This window comes from Chiloscyllium plagiosum, unplaced genomic scaffold (assembly GCF_037043375.1).
Source record: "Chiloscyllium plagiosum isolate Xiang-an unplaced genomic scaffold, Cpla_swu_hap1 HiC_scaffold_21, whole genome shotgun sequence".
NCBI classification, from domain to species: domain Eukaryota; kingdom Metazoa; phylum Chordata; class Chondrichthyes; order Orectolobiformes; family Hemiscylliidae; genus Chiloscyllium; species Chiloscyllium plagiosum.
The window spans coordinates 56307450-56332175 of NW_028270159.1; the positions used below are offsets into that span (position 1 = coordinate 56307450).

At 43.0% G+C, this 24726-nt stretch overlaps 1 protein-coding gene across 5 annotated transcripts in view; it reads left to right on the plus strand.

The window, feature by feature from the left end:
* exd3 (exonuclease 3'-5' domain containing 3) overlaps positions 1–24726 on the plus strand; it is a 451102-nt gene that overhangs the window by 157959 nt on the left and 268417 nt on the right. For all 5 annotated transcript variants that reach the window (XM_087998598.1, XM_087998600.1, XM_087998602.1 and 2 more), the window contains 3 exons: positions 11516–11589; positions 12400–12438; positions 20928–21085. In XM_087998598.1, the coding sequence (XP_087854724.1) occupies positions 11516–11589; positions 12400–12438; positions 20928–21085 (271 nt within the window). The remainder of the gene's footprint in view (positions 1–11515; positions 11590–12399; positions 12439–20927; positions 21086–24726) is intronic.

The following is a 24726-nucleotide window of genomic DNA, read 5'->3' on the forward strand; positions in this document are numbered from 1 at the left end:
TCTGCTGTTTGTAAGTTTTATTAATGACTTAGATGAGGGAGTCGAAGGGTGGGTCAGTAAATTTGCAGATGATACGAAGATAGGTGGAGTTGTGGACAGTGAGGAGGGCTGTTGTCGGCTGCAGAGGGACTTAGATATGATGCAGAGCTGGGCTGCGGAGTGGCAGATGGAGTTCAACCCTGCCAAGTGTGAGGTTGTCCATTTTGGAAGAACAAATAAGAATGCGGAATACAGGGTTAATGGTAGGGTTCTTAGTCAGGTGGAGGAACAGAGGGATCTTGGGGTCTATGTACATAGATCTTTGAAGGTTGCCACTCAGGTGGATAGAGTTTGTAAGAAGGCCTATGGAGTATTATCGTTCATTAGCAGAGGGATTGAATTCAAGAGTCGTGAAGTGATGTTGCAGCTGTACAGGACTTTGGTTAGGCCACAGTTGGAGTACTGTGTGCAGTTCTGGTCGCCTCACTTTAGGAAAGATGTGGAAGCTTTGGAGAGGGTGCAGAGAAGATTTACCAGGATGTTGCCTGGAATGGAGAGGAAGTCGTACGAGGATAGGTTGAGAGTTCTCGGCCTTTTCTCGTTGGAACGGCGAAGGATGAGGGGTGACTTGATAGAGGTTTATAAGATGATCAGAGGAATAGATAGAGTAGACAGTCAGAAACTTTTTCCCCGGGTACAACAGAGTGTTACAAGGGGACATAAATTTAAGGTGAAGGGTGGAAGGTATAGGGGAGATGTCAGGGGTGGGTTCTTTACCCAGAGAGTGGTGGGGGCATGGAATGCGCTGCCCGTGGGAGTGGTAGAGTCGGAATCATTGGCGACCTTTAAGCGGCATTTGGATAGGTACATGGATGGGTACTTAATCTAGGTTAGAAGTTCGGCACAACATCGTGGGCCGAAGGGCCTGTTCTGTGCTGTATTGTTCTATGTTCTATGTTCTATGTTCTATGTCTTTTGAATGTTATAATTGTACCAGCCTCCACCACTTCCTCTGACAGCTGATTCCATATATGCACCAGCCTCTGTGTGAAAAAGTTGCCCCTTTGATCCCTTTTATATCTTTCCCCTCTCACCTTAAACCTATGCCCTCTAGTTATAGGTTCCCTGACACTGGGGAGAAGACCCGTGAACTATTTACCCCATCCATGCCCCTCATGATTTTTTAGACCTCTATAAAGTCACCCCTCAGTCTCCAATGCCCCAGCCTATTCAGCCTCTCCCTATAGCTCAAACCACACAATCCTGTAAAAATCCTTTTAAATCTTTTCTGCATCCTTTTAAGTTTAGCATCATTTTTCCAATACAAGGGAGACCAGAATTGAACACCGTATTCCAAAAGTGGCCTAACCAATGTCCTGTACAGCTGCAACATGACCTCCCAACTCTTATATTCAATGCACTGACCAATAAAGGCAAATCAACCAAATACCTTCTTCACTGTCCTGTCTACCTGTGACTCCACTTTCAGGATCTATGAACCTGCACCCCAAGGTCTCTTTGTTCGGTAACACTCCACAGGACACTATAATTAAATGTATAAGGCCTTCCTGATTTGCCTTACCAAAATGCAACACCTCACTGCTGCCTCACAGCGCCAGAGACCCGGGTTCAATTCCCGCCTTGGGCAACTGCCTGTGTGGAGTTTGCACATTCTCCCTGTGTCTGTGTGGATTTCCTCCGGGTGCTCCGGTTTCCTCCCACAGCCCAAAAATGTGCAGGTTAGGTGAATTAGCCATGCTAAATTGAAGGGGTAAATGTAGGGGAATGGGTCTGGGTGGGTTGCTCTTCGGAGGGTCGGTGTGGACTTGTTGGGCTGAAGGGCCTGTTTCTACGTTGTAAGTAATCTAATCTAATTAAACTCCCTCTGCCGCTCCTTGGCCCATCTGATCGAGGTCCCATTGTACTCTGAGGTAACCTTCTTCACTGTTCACTGTACCACTAATTTTGGTGTCATCTGCAAACTTACTAATAAATTTTGCTACATTCACATCCAAATCATTTACATAAATGACAAAAAACAGTGAACACAGCACCAATCCTTGCAGCACACTGCTGGTCACAGGCCTCCAGTCTGAAAAACAACTCTCCATCACCACTCTGTCTCCTATCTTCAAGCCAATTTTTGCATCCAAGTGGCTAGCTTTCCTTGGATTCCATGTGATCTAACCTGACTAACCAGTCTACCACGCAGAACCTTATTGAATGCCTTGCTCAAATCCATGTAGACAACGTCCACCGCTGTGCTTTCATCAATTGTCTTCGTCACTTCAAAGAACGCAGTCAAGTTAATGAGACATGATTTCCAATGCACAAAGCCATGTTGACAATCCCTAATCAATTCTTTCGTTACCTAATATATGTAGATGATGTCCTCAGAATTCCCTCCAACAACTTCACCACCACTGACTTCAGGCTCAGATCTCTGCTTTCTCCTTACCATCTTTCTTAAATAATAGTGCTACATTAGCTGCCCTGCAGTCTCCCAGCACCTCACCTATGGCTATTAATGATACATGTATCTCACAAGGTTCATCGATATACTTGATTAGGTCCTGGGGATTTATCCACCTTTATGCATTTTAAGACATCCAGCACCACTACCCTGTAATATGACCCCATTCTGTGCTTGTTGTGCATTCCCTCACCTGGATCCCATTGGCACCTCATCAAGGTTTTAAATAGTTTTAAATCCTCTCAGCAGGTATGACTGTTGTTAATATTCATACTGCTTGGTTGGGGGAATCTATGAAAATTACATCTATCTTACTGATAGCAACTGCATGCTGGACACTCTATGTAGCATGTCTCCTGCATGAGGATGGAGTGATGAGGATAGTTTTTGATTCCCTTCAATTAACCAAATTAACCAACTTGCGTATAGTTTCCAGTTGCTAGTTCAGCAAAGAAACACAGTGCAGGGAAGCAAGCTTTTCAGCATGGGGCATGTTTCCATTCTTGCTCACTGAGCCATTGATGCTGTTTGTAGAATACATCTACTTCTGCAGCTTCTCTGTGTCATTGTAAGCAGTGTACCAAATAAACAAAAGGCCTTCATTTCACCAGCGTCTTCCACTGCACCCCTAACCCAGTTAGCCCAAAGCATTTGCATCCAGTTTGCATACTGAAATATGATCATCATTTGAATGAAATTCATTTGAACTTGGACTGATTCTGAGTAATATTGGTAGTTTGTTGTTTGAAATACAGATAGATAGTGGTGTGTCCTCCATGAAGGTGTGGGACTATAATTCCAGGTCATTGGTAGTTGCCAGATCCTCTCTCTGAGAGTGCGGGTGGGTTATTTAACTGTTTAATAAATCACAATGACACCAACATCTGGTGGATTGACAGTGGTGATGGGAACAGATCCTGTGGATATTGAATCCAATTATGTATTCCCACCATGACTCTGGCTGGGACCAATGAGCTCAATACAGGCAAGAGGAAAAATCTTGGAGAAGATTTTAATTTTGCTGTCTGGTATATCACCTCACTTTACTATTGATTTCAATGTTTGTTGTATTGTTAAAAGTGCTGGAAGTAGGGACAGATCAAAAACATCTTGGGCTGTGTTTTTATTTAATTTATTTAATTTATTTTTATTTAAGAACTCTGGGTGTCAATGAGATGTGCTATATGTTTTTACCACTGGGTATTTCCTTGCAGGCATGCATGTATAGAATCATAGAATTTAGAGCACTTACAGTATTGTATTCAATTCTGTTTGCCACATTACAGGAAAGATGTGGAGGCTTTGGAGAGGGTGCAGAATAGACTAACCAGGATGGTGCCTGCATTAGAGAGTATGAGCTATAAGGAGAGGCTGGAAAAACTAGGATTGTTTTCTCTGGAGCGGTGGAGGCTGTGGAGAGGCTTGATAGAAGTTTATAAAGTGATGAAATGCCTAGATTGGGTTGACAGTCAGAATCTTTTTCCAAGAGTCAAAATTAATTCTACCGGAAGGCATGCATTCAAGGTGAGTAAGAAAAGTTCCAACATGATGTGAGGGGCAGATGTTTTACACAGGGATTGGTAGGTGGCTGGAAAACATTGCCAGGGTGGTGGTGGAGACAGGTATGATAGGGGCATTTAAGGGGCTTTTAGAAAGGACATGAATAAACAAGGAATGAAGGAATATAGATCATAGACAAACAAAAGAGATTCCTTTAGTTTGACGTCATGTTCGGCACAACATCATGGGCCAAAAGGCCTGTTCTGCATTCGCATTTTACATAAAAGGAGAATATTTGATCCTTTTTTTTTGCATTGAAGTTCATCTGCCAGGTGTCTGTCCATTTGGCCAACTTGTCAATGTCTCACTGAAGTTGCTGAGGATCTTCCTCATAATTCACTATTCTCCCAACTATTATCCCACTTTCATCTGCAATTTTGGAGATGTTTTTATGAATTAGGAAACACGGATCCATATAAAACACAATTTAGATCTCATCTCCAATCTGAGAAATGTACATCTATACCTAGCCTCTGTTTCCTCTCTTTTACCCAACTTCTAAAGGACCCATAAATCCCAAATATTTCCCATTTGTTAACATACCTGACATGTGGCAGCATACCAAATATTTTCTGAAAGTATGCCACATCTACAACACTACCCTCATTCAGTGCCTGTGTCACCTTGTCAACTCAATTAGTCAAATATGACCTAATGTTGACAATGCCATGTTGACTGTCTAGTATTAGCTTATTTTTCTGTAAGTATGTATTTACCTTGTCCTATATTATGGTCTCTATCAGTTGTCCACTATTGATGTCAAGTTGGCAGGTCGGTAGTTTTCTGGGTTATACTTTGCCCTTTAAACAATGGTGTCACGTTTGCAATCCTTTAGTCCCCTGGGACTAATCCTGTGTTCAGAGATGCCTGGAAAATTTCTGTCAACAGCTGCATGATTTGCTCCCTTAATTCTCTCAGCACTCTAGGATGTGTCCCATCGAGCTGCCAACTTCTCTACCTGGAGTGCTGCCAACCTTTTTAGCACCTCTCATTTATCTATCATTATACTGTTCAATTGCTGAACACCCATGTTTTCAACAAGCCATTGTCATCACTTACATAAAAGCAAAATTTAATTTACTATTCATTTAGTACCTCTGCCATATCCTTTGCTTCAGTGAGCATTTAACTTGCTTGTTCCTTATGGGCACCACGTCAAAGTGAGGACTGCAGATGCTGGAGATTTGAGTCAAGACTGTGATGCTAGAAAAGGGTTTTTGCCCGAAACTTGATTCTCCTGCTCCTTGGATGCTGCCTGATCTGCTGCGTTTTTTCAGCACCACACTCACGCCCCTTATGGGCAACACTCCACCTTTCACATATCTTATTATGTTTGAAGAACATTTTACTCTTTTTGTTTTAGTGCAGTCTGCCATCTTTTCTTCATGCTTCCTCTTAGACTTCCTTACTCCAATCTTAGCTGAAAATGTGTTGCTGGAAAAGCGCAGCAGGTCAGGCAGCATCCAGGGAACAGGAGAATCGACATTTCGGGCATAAGCCCTTCTTCAGGAATGCCCGAAACGTCGATTCTCCTGTTCCCTGGATGCTGCCTGACCTGCTGCGCTTTTCCAGCAACACATTTTCAGCTCTGATCTCCAGCATCTGCAGTCCTCACTTTCTCCTCAAAGATTACTCCAATCTTAGCCTCTCTCTTGCATTTGAGATATCTTTCTAGTTTTGATTGCTATTGTTGTTCGAGTGTGCATCATAGGCCTCACTTTTCTTCCTTATCTTCTCATTAATATCCTTAGTCATCCAGCGTACTCTAGCTTTGAATATTTGGTATTTATTTATTATGAGTACATACCTAGTTTGCGCCCTATTCATCTATGTTTTGAAATTCTACTATTTTTCATCCACTTTTATCGACCAAAATGCGTTTCTAATCAACATGCCCAAGTTCAATTATTAGACTCCGTAAGATTTGCCTTTTTTTGGTTAGGGATCTTGAATATTATTTTTTATTGTTTTCCAACTTAATATTGAACCTTATTATGTTATAATTGCTATTTTCCAAATGCTCCCCACTCTGATGTTCTTCACTTGGCCTTCTTCATTCCCTAAGACCAGATCCAGCACAGCTCCACCCAAGGTAGGACTGGAAATATAACATTCCAGAAAGTTCTCCTACACATATTGCAGGAATTTCCCTCCTCCCCTTCCCAGTCTACGCCAGGGTAATTAAGATTACCAACTACCACAACCCTACTTGTCCTGCAGAATTCTATAATCTGCCTACAAATGCTCTCTTCTACTTCCTCCCCTCTATTTGGAGGTCAATAAGAAATACCCAACAAGGTCACCGCTGTAGCTCACCTCCGACCTACTAATTGATTCTAATTCTGGACGTGCATATCATTTAAGGGTAGTGATGATCATTGACCAACACTGCTTCACCTCCTCCCCTTTTTACCCACCCTATTTCTACTAAAAGCCTTGGAAGGTGGGATGTTAAGTATCTGGGCCTGTTCTGGCTTGAACTATGCTTTTGTCATATCACCAAGAGCAATTTCTGCTTCCAATTCCCCAGTTTTGTTCATGATACTCTCTGCATTTACATCCTGCCCTTATCTCTTTGTTGCCCTTTGGAAAGCAAGTGTTTACTGCCGCCCATCAAGCTTTCCTTCACTTCCTCTTCCCCATCTTCTCCCTTGTGTCCTGATTGATACTTCCAAAACTAGACTCATTAGTCAATTCATTACTTGCCTTATTAGTTTAAATCCAATCCTGCTACACTATTTACACTCTCAATCAGGAGGTTTAGGTCCATTTCTGCTCGGGTATTTCTTCTGAATAACTTTCTCCTTTCCCAAAAGTAATCCCAATGTGCCAAAAATATAAACCTTTCCAGTCTACAACATCCCTCAACCCATGCATTTACTTCCCTGATTAACATGGCACAGGTAGTATTTAGGGTGTAGCTTTGCTCGCTGAGCTGTAGGTTTGATATCCAGACGTTTCATTACCTGGCTCGGTAACATCATCAGTGGCGACCTCCAAGTGAAGCGAAGCTGTTGTTTCCTGCTTTCTATTTATATGTTTGTCCTGAATGGGGTTCCTGGGGTTTGTGGTGATGTCATTTCCTGTTCGTTTTCTGAGGGGTTGATAGATGTCATCTAGATCTATGTGCTTGTTTATGGCGTTGTGGTTGGAGTGCCAGGCCTCTAGGAATTCTCTGGCATGTCTTTGGTTAGCCTGTCCCAGGTTGGATGTGTTGTCCCAATCAAAATGGTGGTTTTTTTCCAAGCGTGTGTAGGGCTACGAGGGAGAGAGGGTCGTGTCTTTTTGTGGCTAGCTGGTGTTCGTGTATCCTGGTGGCTAACTTTCTTCCTGTTTGTCCTACGTAGTGTTTGTGGCAGTCCTTACATGGAATTTTGTAGACGACGTTGGTTTTGTCCATGGGATGTACTGGGTCTTTTAAGTTTGTTAGTTTTTGTTTTGAGACTGTTGGTGGGTTTGTGTGCTACTAGGATTCCGAGGGGTCTTAGTAGTCTGGCTGTCATTTCTGAAACTTCTTTGATGTATGGTAAGGTGGCTAGGGTTTCTGGCTGTGGTTTGGTCTGCTTGTCGTGGTTTGTTCTTGAGGAATCTGCGGACTGTATTTTTTGAGTATCCGTTCTTCTTGAATACGTTGTATAGATGGTTCTCCTCTGTTTTCCGAAGTTAGTCTGTGCTGCAGCGTGTGGTGGCTCGTTGGAATAGCGTTCTGATACAGCTTCGTTTGTGTGTGTTGGGATGGTTGCTGGTGTAGTTGAGTATTTGGTCAGTGTTTGTCGGTTTTCTGTATACGCAGGTCTGTAGTTCTCCGTTGTCCTTTCTTTCGACTGTGACATCCAGGAATGCGAGTTTGTTGTCGGTTTCTTCCTCCTTGGTGAACTTTATGCCTGTGAGGGTGATGTTGATGATGTTAAATGTCTCTTCTATCTTGTTTTGTTTTGTGATGACAAAGATATCACAAAATACCTTTGTGAGATTATTGGCCTGGGAGGCCCTGCATTTCAGCCTACCCCCTAGCTCCTGAAATTGATTCTGCAAGTCCTCCAAGCTGCCCCTCCCTCTGTCATTTTGAGTCTTAGTTTTGTGTGGAACAGAAAGCCCCTTGAATCTGTGCAAAATGGAGAATCTGTGTTTCAGCTGAAGGTGTAAACAGAGAAATAGTAATGGAGTTGTCTCAACAAAATCTCAAACTGTCTTGCTGATGAGACTGTAGTGAACCACAAAAACCAATTGTTCACCCGCCCTTTTGGAAATTTATCCAGCCATTCTGTTATGTTGTGAACCCTTGCACCCGAGAAGCAACAGTCTATAGGGGATTCATGATGTTTGCTGCAAACTAGACTGTCTATCCATTGAAATATTCAGTCACCCCCACTGCTATCTTTCGAATCTGCCTAGCAGTCCCTCTCTTTTCACAAAGCAACCTCAGGCACTATGGTTTTCCCTCAAGTCATCCATCTCCCCAGTCTGTTGCTCACTAAATAGACATTGAAATTTCATACCTGTTATATAGTTCAAAGGAGTCCTGGGTTTCCTGGGCCTGCTGTCTTCTTTCTTTATAATGAAGGGTCCATAAGACCATAAGACATAGGAGCGGAAGTAAGGCCATTCGGCCCATCGAGTCCACTCCGCCATTCAATCATGGCTGATGGGCATTTCAACTCCACTTACCTGCATTCTCCCTGTAGCCCTTAATTCCTTGTGACATCAAGAATTTATCAATTTCTGCCTTGAAGACATTTAGTGTCCCAGCCTCCACAGCACTCTGTGGCAATGAATTCCACAGGCCCACCACTCTGGCTGAAGAAATGTCTCCGCATTTCTGTTCTGAATTTACCCCCTCTAATTCTAAGGCTGTGTCCACGGGTCCTAGTCTCCTCGCCTAATGGAAACAATTTCCTACCGTCCACCCTCTCCAAGCCATGTCGCCCAACACCTGCTATCTCTCCATTCTTCCTTTACCTGGTATGACCACTCTCTCGTATGACTGTACCAGAAACCTGTCTCCTGTTGTATGGTGCGCAGTGAAGAAAGTCACTGCTCCAAATCAGCCATATGTTGTTTGAGGTCTGCTACCCTCTGGCACTTTATGTCTCTAAGTCAATTCCAGAAAGTATATCTTGTGTGTTGAAAGTACATATGGTGTGGGCTAACAATTGGACCGATTATGAACATCTAGGGTGTTTCCTACAAATTTTTTTTGATTACTTACAGTGTGGAAACAGGCCCTTCAGCCCAACAAGTCCACAAGAAACCTCCAAAGAGCAACCCACCCAGACGCATTCCTCTACATTTACCCCTGCACCTAACACTATGGGCAATTTGGCTTGGCCAGTTCACCTAACCTGCACATTTTTGGACTGTGGGAGAAAACCAGAGCACCTGGAGGAAACCCATGCAGACATGGGGAGAATGTGCAAACTCCACACAGACAGTTGCCTGAGGCGGGAATTGAACCCGGGTCTCTGGCGCTGTGAGGCAGCAGTGCTAACCACTGTGCCACCATACATTGTCAGCTCCCCACTGCGATACGGTTTGAGCTAACACACCACCCAGCTTTCTCATTGAGAGTTTTCTGCTTCTGTTTGACCTGGATGAAAATGTGACCACAATATCTGCAGAGAATCTAAATAATTTGAAAGAGGAAGATATTATGGCGATTTGTAATTTCTATTACAAAACGTTCACAGTCATTGCCATTTTGTTTCTCAAACTTCAATAATTCCTAACAAGTAAATCTTCATTTCATCCGTTTGAGCCCAGGATGTAGGCTGATGAACCAGTGCAGAATGGACAGAGCATAGTGTTGGAGAGGCAGTCTTTCAGATGAGACTTAAACACTGTCAGCTCTGTCACCTGAGTGAAAAACTATGTGGCATCATTTCAATGAATAGTGAAACGTACCTGCACTTCACAAATGCTTAGTTGGTTTAAAAGCACTTTGGGACATCCTAATATTGTGAAAGGCATTACAAAAATGCAGTAATATTTCTCCATTGCTCATTATTGCATCGAACAGGTAGGCAACTATCTATCCTTTCAGTTCATATACCTAAAAGGCTTACAGTCTCATCAGCAAGACAGTTTGAGATTTTGTTGAGACAACTCCATTACTATTTCTCTATTTATACTTCAGCTGAAACACAGATTCTCCATTTTGCATAGGTTCATGGGGTGCTCTGTACCATACAAATGGGGCACTGCACCTTGGGCAGACACTCGCCATGCTCCGTCCTGGGTGGGTGCACAGGTGCTCTGAGTGCTTCTGCTTATCTTCATATCCTTGTGTGAGGGATGGAGAAATAGACTTGGTAGATTGTACTCCTGGTCACTGTCCAGGAGCCTGGGTGGAACGTGTAAATGCCCTCATGAGACTAACAAGGTTGATAGTTGTTGAAGTTTTTGTGAAATGTGACTGTTCTCTCTTGCATTGAAGGATGACTATTGAGATGAAGTTGTGAGCACTGACCATTCCCAAGCTTCTCTCCAGAGTAGCCATTTGGAGAAGGGGAGCTCCCATGCTTCACAAACTGAGTGTAGACTATATCCCAAGGAATGAAAACTGAAACATGTTACACTGTGTTTAGAAACTAATCTATGGCATTGTACAGAGTGCTGGCTGAAGGCTCTAACTCTGGGTCCTGTGTTGGTTCAGACTTAGACACTCAACACCGACACCAGACCTATATTAAAGACTCACATGCACTCTAAACTTTTATGTACTACTTCACAATTCCAAATTCCTTTATTTATCACAAAAGGCCTGCTTGCTTGTAGTTACAATCTGTGACCAATGGTAACACATTGACCTCACAGTCATTGTATCAGGTTAGGCAAATAATTGGTGTGACAGAATGGATCATGATCAGTTTTCAGATTAAAGGCAATTCCCTGGAATTAGGTCTTCCACTTTGGCTTGGCCATCACATACTTAGAAATAATCAAGTGACAGGCAGGATTAGCAAATGACAGAGGCCGAGAAGAGAATTGATTTATTGCACCTAAATGCTTTGCCCTGAACTTTAGAAGCGGGGAGATGATATTGAAAGAAAATGGATGCTAATGGGTTCAATCGAGCCACTTCATGGAGCAGATCGGGGTAGGTAGAGAGGCAGTAAAGGTAGTGACACGTAAAGGAGAAATAGTGGGATATTTGAGGGAGCAAGCCCTTGAAGGGCACCGGACGTTGTATTATTCACATCTTTCCATTCCTGAATGTTCCCATGTTGGAGATGGTGAGTTGTATCTTTAATGTGTACGGTATTGCTGATCACCATCCACTAGCCCTACCAAATGGTTTGTGGTAAATGAGACTAGTATGGCCCCTCATGATGAAGAGGTGTTGAGACGCCTTGCCTGAATCACATTTATGGCATACATCTAGCTGGTGGTCGGTGACTTCTGGTATCGACCATTAAAAGCCAAGGGGTGTGAGAAAGAAAGGGAGATGAGCAGAAAGATGTTGAGGGATATGCTGAAAGAATTTAATGTTCTTGCTGCCCACAGAACTCTGTCCAAATGTTGTGAACCAGCGCCAAGTGGCTACCATCAAATACCTCTTGTATAAACGCTTTATAGAGGTAAGTCCCAATCATTCTTGTGCATGCTATGGATTGGCTGAAGGGTGGGTGTCCAGAATCTCAGTTTGCTCTCTGAGCTGAACAATGGTGCAGACAGTTCTGATAATGACAGCAGCCCCCTCCATAAGCAATTAATTGGGCTTCCACTCCACCCTCTGTCTGTCTAGCTCTCTCTAACTTCTAGATACAAAAAAAACTACAGATGCTGGGATCCAAAGTAGACAGGCAGGAGGCTGGAAGAACACAGCAAACCAGGCAACATCAGGAGGTGCAGAAGTTGACTTTTGGGTGTAACTCTTCTTCGATCCTCTCTAGCTTCTGCCTTTTTCCTACATGCTGAAGTTTAATGTTCCTCCGTTTCTCCTAAATTCTGAACTCTGCAGTCACATGATCGAGTGGCTTTTTCTGAGAACGTACACACTGGTTAGATTTATTTGGCTGTAGTGTCCTTATTGCCTTTTCCCCAGTGTGCATGTTTTACAAAAGCAGCAGGAACCCTGCTTCATTTCACTCTCCTTATCTAATTTAACCAATCTATCTTACTGGAATCAGCAATGCGACGGATTGACAGCTTAACCTTGACAGCTTCTGTTTGCCTTATACAACCACATCTCCCTTTGTACAACCAGTGATGACTTTGCCCACAGCCCATTTGGGAATCTTACAGTGCAACTTGTTCGCTCATATGGTGACAATGGATGTCGTGGGATTGATAGTAGTGCGACTGTGAACTGGGGATCCAGGGCAATGTGGAGGGAGGCAGCGGTCCATGTGTTGTCTTCTCTAACATTGTGTTCTTCTTCCTCACAGAGAAGTATGAGCGAAGAGAACTGGTCAGAACACATTGAGGTTTGTCTCCTGTCTTCAGTGGATTTTCCCATTGGATCTTGTACAGCTCTCAATTATTTTGACAACAGATATCAGATAGGCATTGATCTCATGTGATGGAGTTTATTATATTGAGCCAGTCTGATGCAATGACAGTGGAAGATTTAAATTGTTGAATTGTCCCATTTGTTAAACAAATTGTTAACAATTGTTAAAGCCTCCAGCCTCACAAACCACTAATTGTTAAATTGTTCGATTTTTGAGCGGGACGGTGATCGTGTTAAGAGCAGGAGAAGTGAAGAATTTCTGAAATGTGTTCAGAAATATTTTCTCATTTTGTGTGTTCCTGGCCAAGGTGGATGGAGGCATTGTTGGATTAAGTCTGGGGGAATGAAATGGGTCAGGAAGAGAATGTCACAGTTGGGAAATGTTTTGGTAATAGTGATCTTAGCATTAATTATTTATTGAGAGTAATCTGGGAAAGAAACGCTGATTTCGGTGAAATGAGGAGGCATCTCGAATGAGTTGCAGACAAGAACAGGCAGGTGGGAATATAAAGGATGCCTATTTCTCCTCTAAAGACCATTTAAGAGAAGAACACAAGTTTCTGGAGAAACACATGTTTACAGAGAGAAACAGAGTAAACATTTTAGCCCAATATAACAATTTCAGAGCACCAGCTTTTCTTAAAGAGCACCTGTTTGGATACAGTCTGGATGTGCAAGGGGCAAAGGGAGAGGCAAGCAATGTTTGAATTCCGAGATAATGAAAGAGGTAGAAAATGGGGTGGCAGATATCATCGTAATAATAAAACCTTGCAGCTCTCTCCCTAACAACAGTCTGGGTGCACCTATGGCACAAGGGCTACAGCAATTCAACTAAGACACTCTCAGCCCAAAAGCCAGGTCAGTTTGGGTGGCACAGTGGTTAGCATAGCTGCCTCACAGCGCCAGAGACCCGGGTTCAATTCCCACCTCAGGCGACTGTGTGGAGTTTGCACATTCTCCCCGTGTCTGCGTGGGTTTCCTCCGGGTGCTTCGGTTTCCTCCCACAGTCCAAAAATGTGCAGGTTAGGTGAATTGGCCATGCTAAATCGCCCGTAGTGTTAGGGGCAGGGGTAAATATAGGGGAATGGGTCTGGGTGGGTTGCGCTTCGGAGGGTCGGTGTGGACTTGTTGGGCTGAAGGGCCTGTTTCCACACTGTAAGTCATCTAAAAATCTAAAAAAATACAAAATGCGCAGGAAGGGAGTTGTGAAAGGACAAGGAGACAATGTAAGAATAGCTTGGAATCTGTGAGAAACAGAATTCACAGATTTCTTTTTAGGTATATGAACAAGAAAAGCCTTGTTGGAGGGCCAATGTGACTGTTTGTAGACCAAAATGAAGAAGACTTGACTGAGGTATTAACTGATATTTTACATCTAATGTAAAGAAGTTTGCTTAAGCTTTGAGAAACAAAGCGGTTGCTGGGTTACAGGATGAGAGGTGGAGACATGAGGATACCTGGCAGGTAAGTCATTGGGCCCAGGTGGGATGTTTCCTAGATTTTGTTTGTGGGAAGTCAAGGTAAACAGTGTAGAGATATTAGTTACAGTTTTCCAAATTACCTTAAATGCAAAAGGAGTGTCTTTAGTAGTGCAGCCTCGTTCAAAAGGGTAGAAGGATAATCTGCTGTTTACAGGCTACCTCAGTATCAATGATAAGGAAAGTTTTAGGAAAACTTATAGAGCCAGAAGAAAAGTTACAGCATGGAAAGAGACTATTCAGTCCATTGTGTCTGGTTAGACTAGCTCCTCGTTCTAATCCCACCTTCCAGCACCTGCCCTGCAGTCTTGCAGGTTACAGCACTTCGGGTGTAGATCTAGTTACACTTTAAATACCACCAAAAAGAGCAGTGAATTCAGACAGCAGCCACCCTCTGAACAAAAATGTTTATTTCCCCTTTAATCATTCTGAAGTTATGTGGGGGAACAAAACCAGACACATGGAAAGTATGGATTAAAAGGAAAAACATTGTAGATTTATTAGGCACAAGAATGAACTTCATGAGGAAGTGGTGGATGTGGGTACAATTGCAATGTTTAAAAGACATTTGGATAAGGCAAGGTTTGAAGGGATATGGGCCAGGAGCAGGTAGGTGGGACCGGTTTAGTTTGGGATTATGTTTGGCATGGACTGGTTGGACCAAAAGGTTTGTTTCCATGTATGACTATGACTCTATGACTCTAAGTTGTGTTTGATTAACTTGTTTGAGATTTCTGATGAGTTAATAAAGAAGGTTGATATGATGATAGTGTGTGAACACAAAAGTACCATTAGACATTTTGACAAGATTGAAACGTATGGGATAAAATTGGTAAAGGGATAGAAAACACAGTGTTGAATGGCTGTTTTTCAGACTGAAAGGAGATCTACAATAGCATTTCCAAAGCGCAATGCTGTGACTGGTTTTATTATACATTGGATTTTGTAGGATGCAGGATGCACCATCAAAACTTGATAACAAAACTGGAACTGCAGTAAATCTTCATCTCCTTTTGTGAGGAGGTATTATGGCTGGACTATTAATGCAGAGACCCAGATAATGTTCTGGGCATCCCACTTTGAATCCAGTCATGGCAAATGATGGAATTTGAATTAATTAAAAATCTGGAATTGAGAGATTAATGAAGTATCTTTTAGAGAAGGAAAATGTCATTTTTGCCTGCACCAACAGCAATGTGGTTAATTCTTAACTGCCATCTGGACATTAAATGCTGACCTAGCCAACACTGCTCAGATTCTGTGAATAGAACAAAATTCCTGCAGTGCTGAAAGAGACCATTCAGCCCATTGAAACTATATTGACTCTTCAAAGAGCATCCTGTCCAGATTAACTCCCCTAGCCTATCCCCGTAACCTCGTATTTACTCTGGTTAATCCCAGCCAATCCACATAACCATGTTTATTTTGGACTGTGGGAGGAAACCAGTGCACACAGAGGTAACTCGCGTAGATACTGGGAAAACGTGCAAAACACCGTACAGACAGTCATCTGATGCTGGAATTGAATCTGGGACCCTATGAGGCAGCAGTGTTAACCACTGTGCCCGTGTGCTGCTCAACTGAAGACAAGCAATCAGCATATTTTGGATTTGAATCCAGGACTTCACACAAGTCTACAATGTACAATCCCTAAAGTGAGAGTCATACCCACAGACCAATGAGCAACTGAGTGAATGAATGAAAATAAGTAAGAATGTAAGTGCCTTCATAGGGATACAAACAGATTGAGTAAGTGGTTGAATACTTGACAGATAAAATTCACTACAGGAAAATGTGTGATGATATACATTAGTAGGGCAAATGAGCAGCAGTCTGAAATAGTCTGGATGTGGAGGTGTTTGTTCATGAGTCTTTGAAATTGATTAAAAATACTGGCATTCTGTACATGTATTAAAAACAAGACGATAACTGGGGAGAAGGTAAGACTATGCAAGGACAAAGGAGAGAACTTGTGGTTGGAGGCAGAGGCTGTGGGTGAGATTTTAACCGAGTACTTTGCATTGATATTCACCCAAGTGAAGGAGATGGAGGTTAGTGAGATTTGTCTGGAGCAGGCTAATATGCTAAGGCATTTTCAGATCAAGAAAGAAGTCGTGTTAGATCTCTTAAGGTGGATAAGATCCCAGGGTCTGATTGTATCTATATCAGGTTATTGAGAGAGGCAAGCGAGGAGATTGCTGAGGCCTTGACCAAGGTCTTTGTATCCTTGCTAGCTACTGGAGAGGTCCTGGAGGACTGGCCAGTAATCAGTGTTGTTGCTGTGTTCAAGAGGGAAATGGGGATAATCCAGGAAACTGTACACTGGTGGGTCTCTCAGCTGTGATTGGGAAGCAATTGGGGAGAATTCTTGGGGCTAGGATTTATGTGCATTTGGAAAAGCATGGCCTAATTGGGGATAGTTGGCATGGCTTTGTGTGGGGCACGTCATGTGTTACCAACTTGATTGAATTTTTCAAGATGGTGATGAAGGTGATCGAGCAACTGTCGAAGTTGTTTACATAGATTTTAATATGGCTTTCGACAAGTTCCCTTGTGATAGACTGATCCAGAATATTAAGATGCAGGGGATCCACAGATTAACTGTAAGTAATCAGAATTGGCTTGCTTATAGAAGACAGAGGGTAGTGGTGGAAGGGTGTTTCTCAGGCTGGCAGTCTGTGACTAGTAGTGTTCCTAGGGATTCAAACTGGGACCTCTGCTGTTTGTTATATATATAAATTACTTGGATGAAAATGTAGATGGATGGGTTAGTAAGTTTACAGACAATACAAAGATCAATGGATATGTGGATAGTGTAGAAGGTTGTCAAAGGATACAGCGGGATACAGATTAGTTGCAGATATGGGCAGACAAATGGAAGGTGGAATTTAATATGGGTAACTGTGAGGTGCTGTACTTTGGGAGATCAAATGTTCAGGTAAAGTATGTAGTTAAAGGCAGAACCCTGAATAGCGTTGATGTGCTGAGGGATCTTGGGGTTCAAGTCCATAGCTTCTTGAATGTGGCCATTGAAGTAGATAAGGTGTAAAGAAGATGTATGGCATGCTTGACTTTTATGGTTGGTTAATTGAGTACAACAGTCAGAGAAGTCGTGTTGCAGTTTCATAAGACTTTGGTTTGGCCACATTTAGAATATTGCATTCAGTTCTGCTCATCACATTCCAGGAAGGATGTGGAGGCTTTGGAGAAGGTGAAGAAAAGGTTTACCAGGATGCAGCCTGGATTAGAGGGTGTGAGCTAGAAGGAGAGGTTAGAAAAACTCAGGTTGTTTTCTTGGAATGGCAGAGGTTGGGAGAGACTTGATAGAAAGTTGATAGGGTTAATGGTTAGAACCTTTTTCCCAGAGTTGAAATGTCTAAAACTAGGGGGCATACATTTAAGGTGAGAGGGGGAAAGTTCAAAGGAGATGTGAGGGGCAAGCTTTTTATATAGATTAGGATTCTGGAACTCATTGCCAGGAGTGGTGATGTAGGCAGATACAATAGGTGCGTTTAAACAACTTTTAGATAAGATGAATATGGAGGGATGTGGACCAAATGCCAGAAGACATTAGTTAATTTGGTATCATGTTCGGGCTGAAGGGTCTGTCCCTGTGCTGTACAGTTCTATGCTCTAATTCCTTTAAATGGAATGTTCCTTGAGGGCTCAAAGATTTGTAGCAATGTGCAGAAAGAAAGGGACAGACTTTGGTTTGGCCACATTTAGAATATTGCATTCAGTTCTGTTCATCACATTCCAGGAAGGATGTGGAGGCTTTGGAGAAGGTGAAGAAAAGGTTTACCAGGATGCAGCCTGGATTTAGGGTGCAGGACCTGGAGTGTAGGGAGGTTAGGAACATGGCATCAATCTCAAAGGAGGGTGCCTGTAAACAGGAAAGTGGCTTGAAGTGTGTATACTTCAATGCAAGAAGTATACGAAATAAGGTAGGTGAACTTGCAGCGTGGGTTGGTACCTGGGACTTCGATGTTGTGGCTATTACGGAGACATGGGGAGAACAGGGACAGGATTGGTTGTGGCAGGTTCCAGGGTTTAAATGTTTTAGTAGGGTCAGAGGTGGGGGTTAAAGAGGGGGAGGTGTGGCATTGCTTGTCAAAGATCGTATTACAGCGGTGGAAAGGACGATGGATGAAGACTCGCCATCTGAGGTAGTTTGGGCTGAGGTTAGGAATAGGAAAGATGAGGTCACCCTGTTAGGAGTTTTTTTACAGGCCTCCTAATAGTCCTAGAAACGTAGAAGAAAGCATTGTGAGGATGATTCAGGAGAAGAGTGAAAGTAATAGGGTGGTTGTTATGGGGGACTTTAACTTTCCTGATATTGATTGGGAAAGCTATAGCTCTAGTTCGTTAGATGGGTCGGTGTTTGTCCAATGTGTGCAGGAGGGTTTCCTGACACAAATGTAGATAGGCTAACAAGAGGTGAGGCCATACTGGATTTGGTTCTGGGTAACGAACCAGGCCAGGTGTTAGAATTAGAGGTAGGTGAGCACTTTGGGGACAGTGACCACAATTTGGTGACTTTTACTCTAGTGATGGAGAGGGATAAGTGTGCACTGCAGGGCAAGAGTTATAGCTGGGGGCAGGGAAATTATGATGCGGTGAGGCATGACTTAGGATGTGTGGCTTGGAAAAGTAGGCTTCAAGGCAAGGGCATAATTGATATGTGGAGCTTGTTCAAGGAGCAACTATTGAGTGTCCTTGATAAGTATGTACCTGTCAGGCAGGGAGGAAAGGGTCGTGTGAGGGAGCCATGGTTTAATAAAGAATTGGAATCCCTTCTTAAATGGAAGAGGGCGGCCTATGTAAAGATGAGGCGTGAAGGTTCAATTGGGGCGATTGAGAGTTATAAGGTAGCCAGGAAGGACCTGAAGAGAGAGCTAAGAGCAGCAAGGAGGGGACATGAAAGGTCCTTAGTTGGTAGGATTAGGGAAAACCCTAAGGCTTTCTATAGGTATGTCAGGAATAAAAGAATGACTAGGGTAGGAATAGGTCCAGTCAAGGATAGTAGTGGGAAGTTGCGTGTGGAGGCTGAAGAGATTGGGGAGACACTGAATGAATACTTTTCGTCAGTATTCACTCAGGAACAGGACATTGTTGCCGACGTGAATACTGAGTCACAATTAAGTAGAATGAATGGCTTTGAGGTATGTAGGGAAGAGGTGTTGGAAATTCTGGAAAGGGTGAAAATAGATAAGTCCCCTGGGCCTGATGGCATTTATCCCAGGATTCTCTGGGAAGCAAGGGAGGAGATTGCAGAACCATTGGCCTTGATTTTTATGTCCTCGTTGTCTACAGGAGTGGTGCCAGAAGACTGGAGGCTAGCAAATGTGGTTCCCTTGTTCAAGAAGGGGAGTAGGGATAACCCTAGTAACTATAGGCCGGTGAGTCTCACTTCTGTTGTGTGAATTCTTTGAGAAGGTGACTAAGGAGGTGGACGAGGGGAAAGCGGTAGATGTGGTATATATGGATTTTAGTAAGGCGTTTGATAAAGTTCCCCATGGTAGGCTACTTCAAAAAATACGGAGGTATGGCATTGAGGGTGAGTTAGAGGTTTGGATTAGGAATTGGCTGGCTCGAAGAAGACAGAGGGTAGTAGTTGATGGTAAAGGTTCATCTTGGAGTGCAGTTACTAGCGGTGTTCCGCAAGGATCTGTTTTGGGACCATTGCTGTTTGTCATTTTTATAAATGACCTGGAGGAGGGGTTAGAAGGTTGGGTGAGCAAGTTTGCGGATGATATGAAAGTCGGAGGAGTTGTTGACAGTGAGGAAGGATGTGGCAGGTTACAGCGGGATATAGATAAGCTGCCGAACTGGGCAGAAAGGTGGCAAATGGAGTTCAATGTAGCTAAGTGTGAGGTGATTCACTTTGGTAAGAGTAACAAAAAGACGGGATACTGGGCTAATGGTCGGATACTTGGTAGTGTGGATGTGCAGAGGGATCTTGGTGTCCATGTATACAGATCTTTGAAAGTTGCCACCCAGGTAAATAGTGCGGTGATGAAGGCATATGGCGTACTGGCTTTTATTGGTAGAGGAATTGAGTTCCGGAGCCCTGAAATCATGTTGCAGTTGTATAAGACTCTGGGTGCGGCCGCATCTGGAGTATTGTGTGCAGTTTTGGTTGCCATACTATAGGAAGGATGTGGAGGCACTGGAACGGGTGCAGAGGAGGTTTACCAGGATGTTGCCTGGTATGGTAGGAAGATCGTATGAGGAAAGGCTGAGGCACTTGGCGCTGTTTTCATTGGAGAAAAGAAGGTTTAGGGGTGACTTGATAGAGGTGTACAAGATGATTAGGGGTTGACTGTGAGAACCTTTTTCCACATATGGAGTCAGCTATTACGAGGGGGCATAGCTTTAAATTAAGGGGTGGTAGGTATAGGACAGATGTTAGGGGTAGGTTCTTTACTCAGCGAGTCGTGATTTCATGGAATGCCCTGCCAGTAGCAGTGGTGGACTCTTCCTCTTTATGGGCATTTAAGCGGGCATTGGATAGGCATATGGAGGATAGTGGGCTAGTGTAGGTTAGGTGGGCTTGGATCGGCGCAACATCGAGGGCCAAAGGGCCTGTACTGCGCTGTATTCTTCTATGTTCTATGTTCTAGAGTGGGACCAACTGCATTGCTCTGTGGAACAGCCAGGAGTCTTGAAACATTCTTTAATTCCATGAAATATTGACCATCTCAAGTTTTCTAAGACGATAAGATTCATGCTCAATGCTTAGATAATCTGTATGTTTTTGGCACCCTGCGTTGATATCATGTTTATGTTCCTCAGGTGTAACATTGTAGGTGATATAAATGTTTTTAAGAACACCTTGAATCAATTCCCTTCCTTTAAAAAATTGCATGTTAGATGTGTGCCCAAGACATGGAGTGAGTTGCTGAGGTCTCCCTGATAATAGGACCAACTGCTCTGTGTGCACTGCTGTACGAGCCTTGACCATATATAAATATTTCTCTTTCAGGCTGTAGTGGGATATAAACCGCAGCTTCGGCTGCAGTTTGTGACCTTACTGGAAAGACACACAGATATGGACACAGTTGCGAGCTGGGCCCTGAGGCTCAGTGTGCCACGAGAAAAATTACCATATTACATCGCTGAACGACTGGAGAAAGTCAAAGCGTAAGCTTCAACCCAATTGATCAATACTTGATAAATCTTTAAACTTACATCAGGCGTGCATTTCCTGTTTCTCTCATTTTCTTCATTTCAGAGCATCTATTACAGAGTCTGTCATGATTTTCCATTATTTAGTTTGCAAGCACTGGCTTACTCCCTTAGCTGTCAGCTCTGGGTCATGTAGTGAGAAAACTGATGGAGGCCATAAAATAAGATTAAAATATATGTAAACATAGAGGAACCTGTGCAGGGGAGCTCACAGCACTGGAGCAGCTAAGTGCATAGTTTTTAAATGTAACCTTGTAATAGTGAGTAGAGTGAGTTCTTTTTAACTAGATGTTTTATTGAGATCTGTTTCTTGATTAAATTTTAAAAATATAAAACATAGGTACTAAGTTAGCTTGGAGCAGTTTTTTTTTAGAACAGTAAAACTGTGCTATTTTCTGGGTCTATAGATTGTTAAAGTGCAAAGATGTGTTGTCACCTTCAGCAGAATGATGTGTTCTTCCTGTCGAATGTGGGAGATTAGGGAGAGTTTCCATGTCACTAATGATTATATCTGCAGTAAGTGTGTTTGGTAGCAAATCCTATCAGATCACATAGATTGTTTGGAGTGCCAGTTCAAGGCAGTGAAGAATTTACAGGAGCTAGGGGGTGTGATGGATGGCAGTTATAGGAAGGGAGAAAAGCCGCAGATAGTGTAAGGTGGATGGATTACCTCCAGCAAAGGTAGGAGATGGAGGCTGGTAGTATAGGAGTCTCCTGTGGCTAGCCCCATCTCAAATAAGAATGCTGTTTTGGAAAATGTAGGGGTTGATGGACTCTCAGGGCACCCAGGGAGTTAGTGAGGAAAGAGATTGATCTGAGACAAGTACAATTGGGAAAAGGAGCAAGTCAAACAGTCAGGGCATGCAGGAACAAAGCAGAGAATGAAGTAGGACTGATAAATTACACTGCATTTATTTTAATGCAAAAAGCCTAACAGGGAAGACAAATGAATTCAGGACATGGTAAGGAATATGGGACTGGGAAATCATTGTAACTACAGAGATGTGGTTCAGGGATGGGCAGGACTGGCAGCTTAATGTTCCAGGATACAAACACTACAGGAAGGATAGAAAGGGGAGCCAGAGAGAAGGGGGAGTGGCATTTTTGATAAGGGATAACAGTATGGCAGTCTTTTGGGAGGATATTCCTGGGAATACGTCCAACCAAGTTATTTAGGTGGAACTGAGAAATAAGAAAGGGATGATCACCTTAATCTGATTGTACGATAGACTCCCCAATAGTGAGTGAGTAATTGAGAAACAAATTTGTAAGGAGGTGTCAGTTATTTGTAGGAATAATAGAGTGATTATGGTTGGGGATTTTAACTTTGCAAACATAGACCGAGACAGCCATAGTATTAAGGGTTTAGATGGAGAGGAATTTGTTAAGTATGCTCAAGAAAAATGTATAATTTCAGTATGTGGATGTAACTACTGGAGAAGGTGCAAAGTTTGACCTACTCTCGAGAAATAAGGGAGGGTAGGTGACCAAGGTGTCAGTGGGGAAGCACTTTGGGACCAGTGACCACAATTCTATTAGTTTTAAAATACTGTTGGAAAAGGATAGATCAGATCTAAAAGTTAAAGTTCTAAATTGGAGGAAGGCTAATTTTGATGGTATTAGGCAAGAACTTTCAAAAGTTAATTGGGGCCAGATGTTCGGAGGTAAAGGGATGGCTAGAAAATGGGAAGCCTTCAAAACTGAGATAACAAGAGTCCAGAGACAGTATGTTCCTGTTAGGGTGAAAGGGAAGGCTAGTAAGTGTAGAAAATGCATGATGACTAGAGAAATTGAGGGTTTGGTCAAGAAAAAGAAGAAAGTATTTGTCAGGTTTAGACTGCAGAGATCGAGTGAATCCTTAGAAGAGTATAAAGGCAGTAGGAATATATTTAAGAGGGAAATCAGGAGGGCAAAACAGGGACATGAGATAACTTTGGCAAATAGAATTAAGGAGAATCCAAAGGGTTTTTACAAATATATTAAGGACAAATGGGTAACTAGGGAGAGAACAAGGCCCCTCAAAGACCAGGAAGGCTACCTTTGTGTGGAGCCACAGGAGATGGGGGAGATAATAAATGAGTATTTTCCATCAGTGTTTATTTTGGAGAAGGACATAGAAGACATAGAATGTGGGGAAATAGATGGTGACGTCTTGAAAAATGTCCATATTACAATGGAGGATGTCTTAAAATGCATAAAGGTGGATAAATCCCCAGGAACTGATCAGGTATACTCTAGAACTCTGTGGGAAGCTAGGGAAGTGACTGCTGGGCCTCTTGCTGAGATATTTGATAGTCACAGGTGAGATGCCTGAAGACTGGAGTTTGGTGAAAATGGTGCCACTATTTAAGAAAGGTGGTAAGGATCTATCGATCGGTGAGCCTGATATCGGTGGTGGGCAATTTTTGGAGGGAATCCTGAGCGACAGGATTTACATATATTTGGAAAGGCAAGGACTGATTTGGGATTGTCGGCATGGCTTTGTGTGCAGGAAATCATGTCTCTCTAACTTGATTTGAGTTTTTTGAAGAAGTAACAAAGAGGATTGCTGAGGGAAGAGCTGTAAGGTGTTTGACAAGGTTCCTTATAGTAGACTGGTTAGCAAAGTTAGATCTCCTGGAATACAGGGAGAACTAGCCAATATTCTTCGGAGGGTCGGTGAGGACTTGTTGGGCCAAATGGCCTGTTTCCACACTGTAGGGATTCTGTGATTCCATGATTTGAATAGAGAACCCACAGAAAGTGACTGGCACAGATTGAATCCCCGGCTGTGCACCCATGTTCTGAGCTGACCAGCTGGCAGGAGTATTCGAGGACATCTTTGACCTCTCCTTATTCCAATATGGGGTTCTACCTACTTTGAGAAGATCACCATCATCACAGTGCCAAAGAAAAATAAGACAGTGTGCCTTTGTGACTACTGCCATGTGGCTCTGACATCCATCATTATGAAGTGTTTCAAGAGGTCAGTAATGGCACACATCAACTCCAGCTTCTTAGACTGCCATGGCAGATGGATAACAAGAACACCTATTCCACCTTCAACATCGTAGTTCCAACCAAACTCATCTCCAGATTCCAAGACCAAGGACTCAGCTCCCCCCTCTGCAACTGGATCCTCAACCTTCCTGACCCATAGGTCACAATCAGTCAGGATAGGTGACATCAGCTCCTCCACGATAATGCTCATACGGGTGTCCCCTATTATATTCCTTTTACACTTTACTGGCAAATGGGACTAGATTAAATTCTGATATCTGGTAGGTATGGACAAGTTGGACTGAAGGGTCAGTTTCCAAGTTGTACATCTGTGACTAGATCATCAATATGGCTTTGTCAAGCCTCTGGAAAAGATCCTTGCTATTCACCTTACCTAATGCCCCTCATGATTTTATAACCTCTGTAAGGTTTAACCTCCTATACTCCGATGAAAGCCTATCTTTATATAACTCAACCTTCCATTCCTGGCATCATCCCGGTAAATATTTTCTGAACCCTCTCCAATTTAATAATATCCTTCCTAAGCAGCCAGCATAATCAAAGACCCCAGTTGTACTCTCTTCCATCCTCTTCTGATGAGCAGAAGATGCAAACGT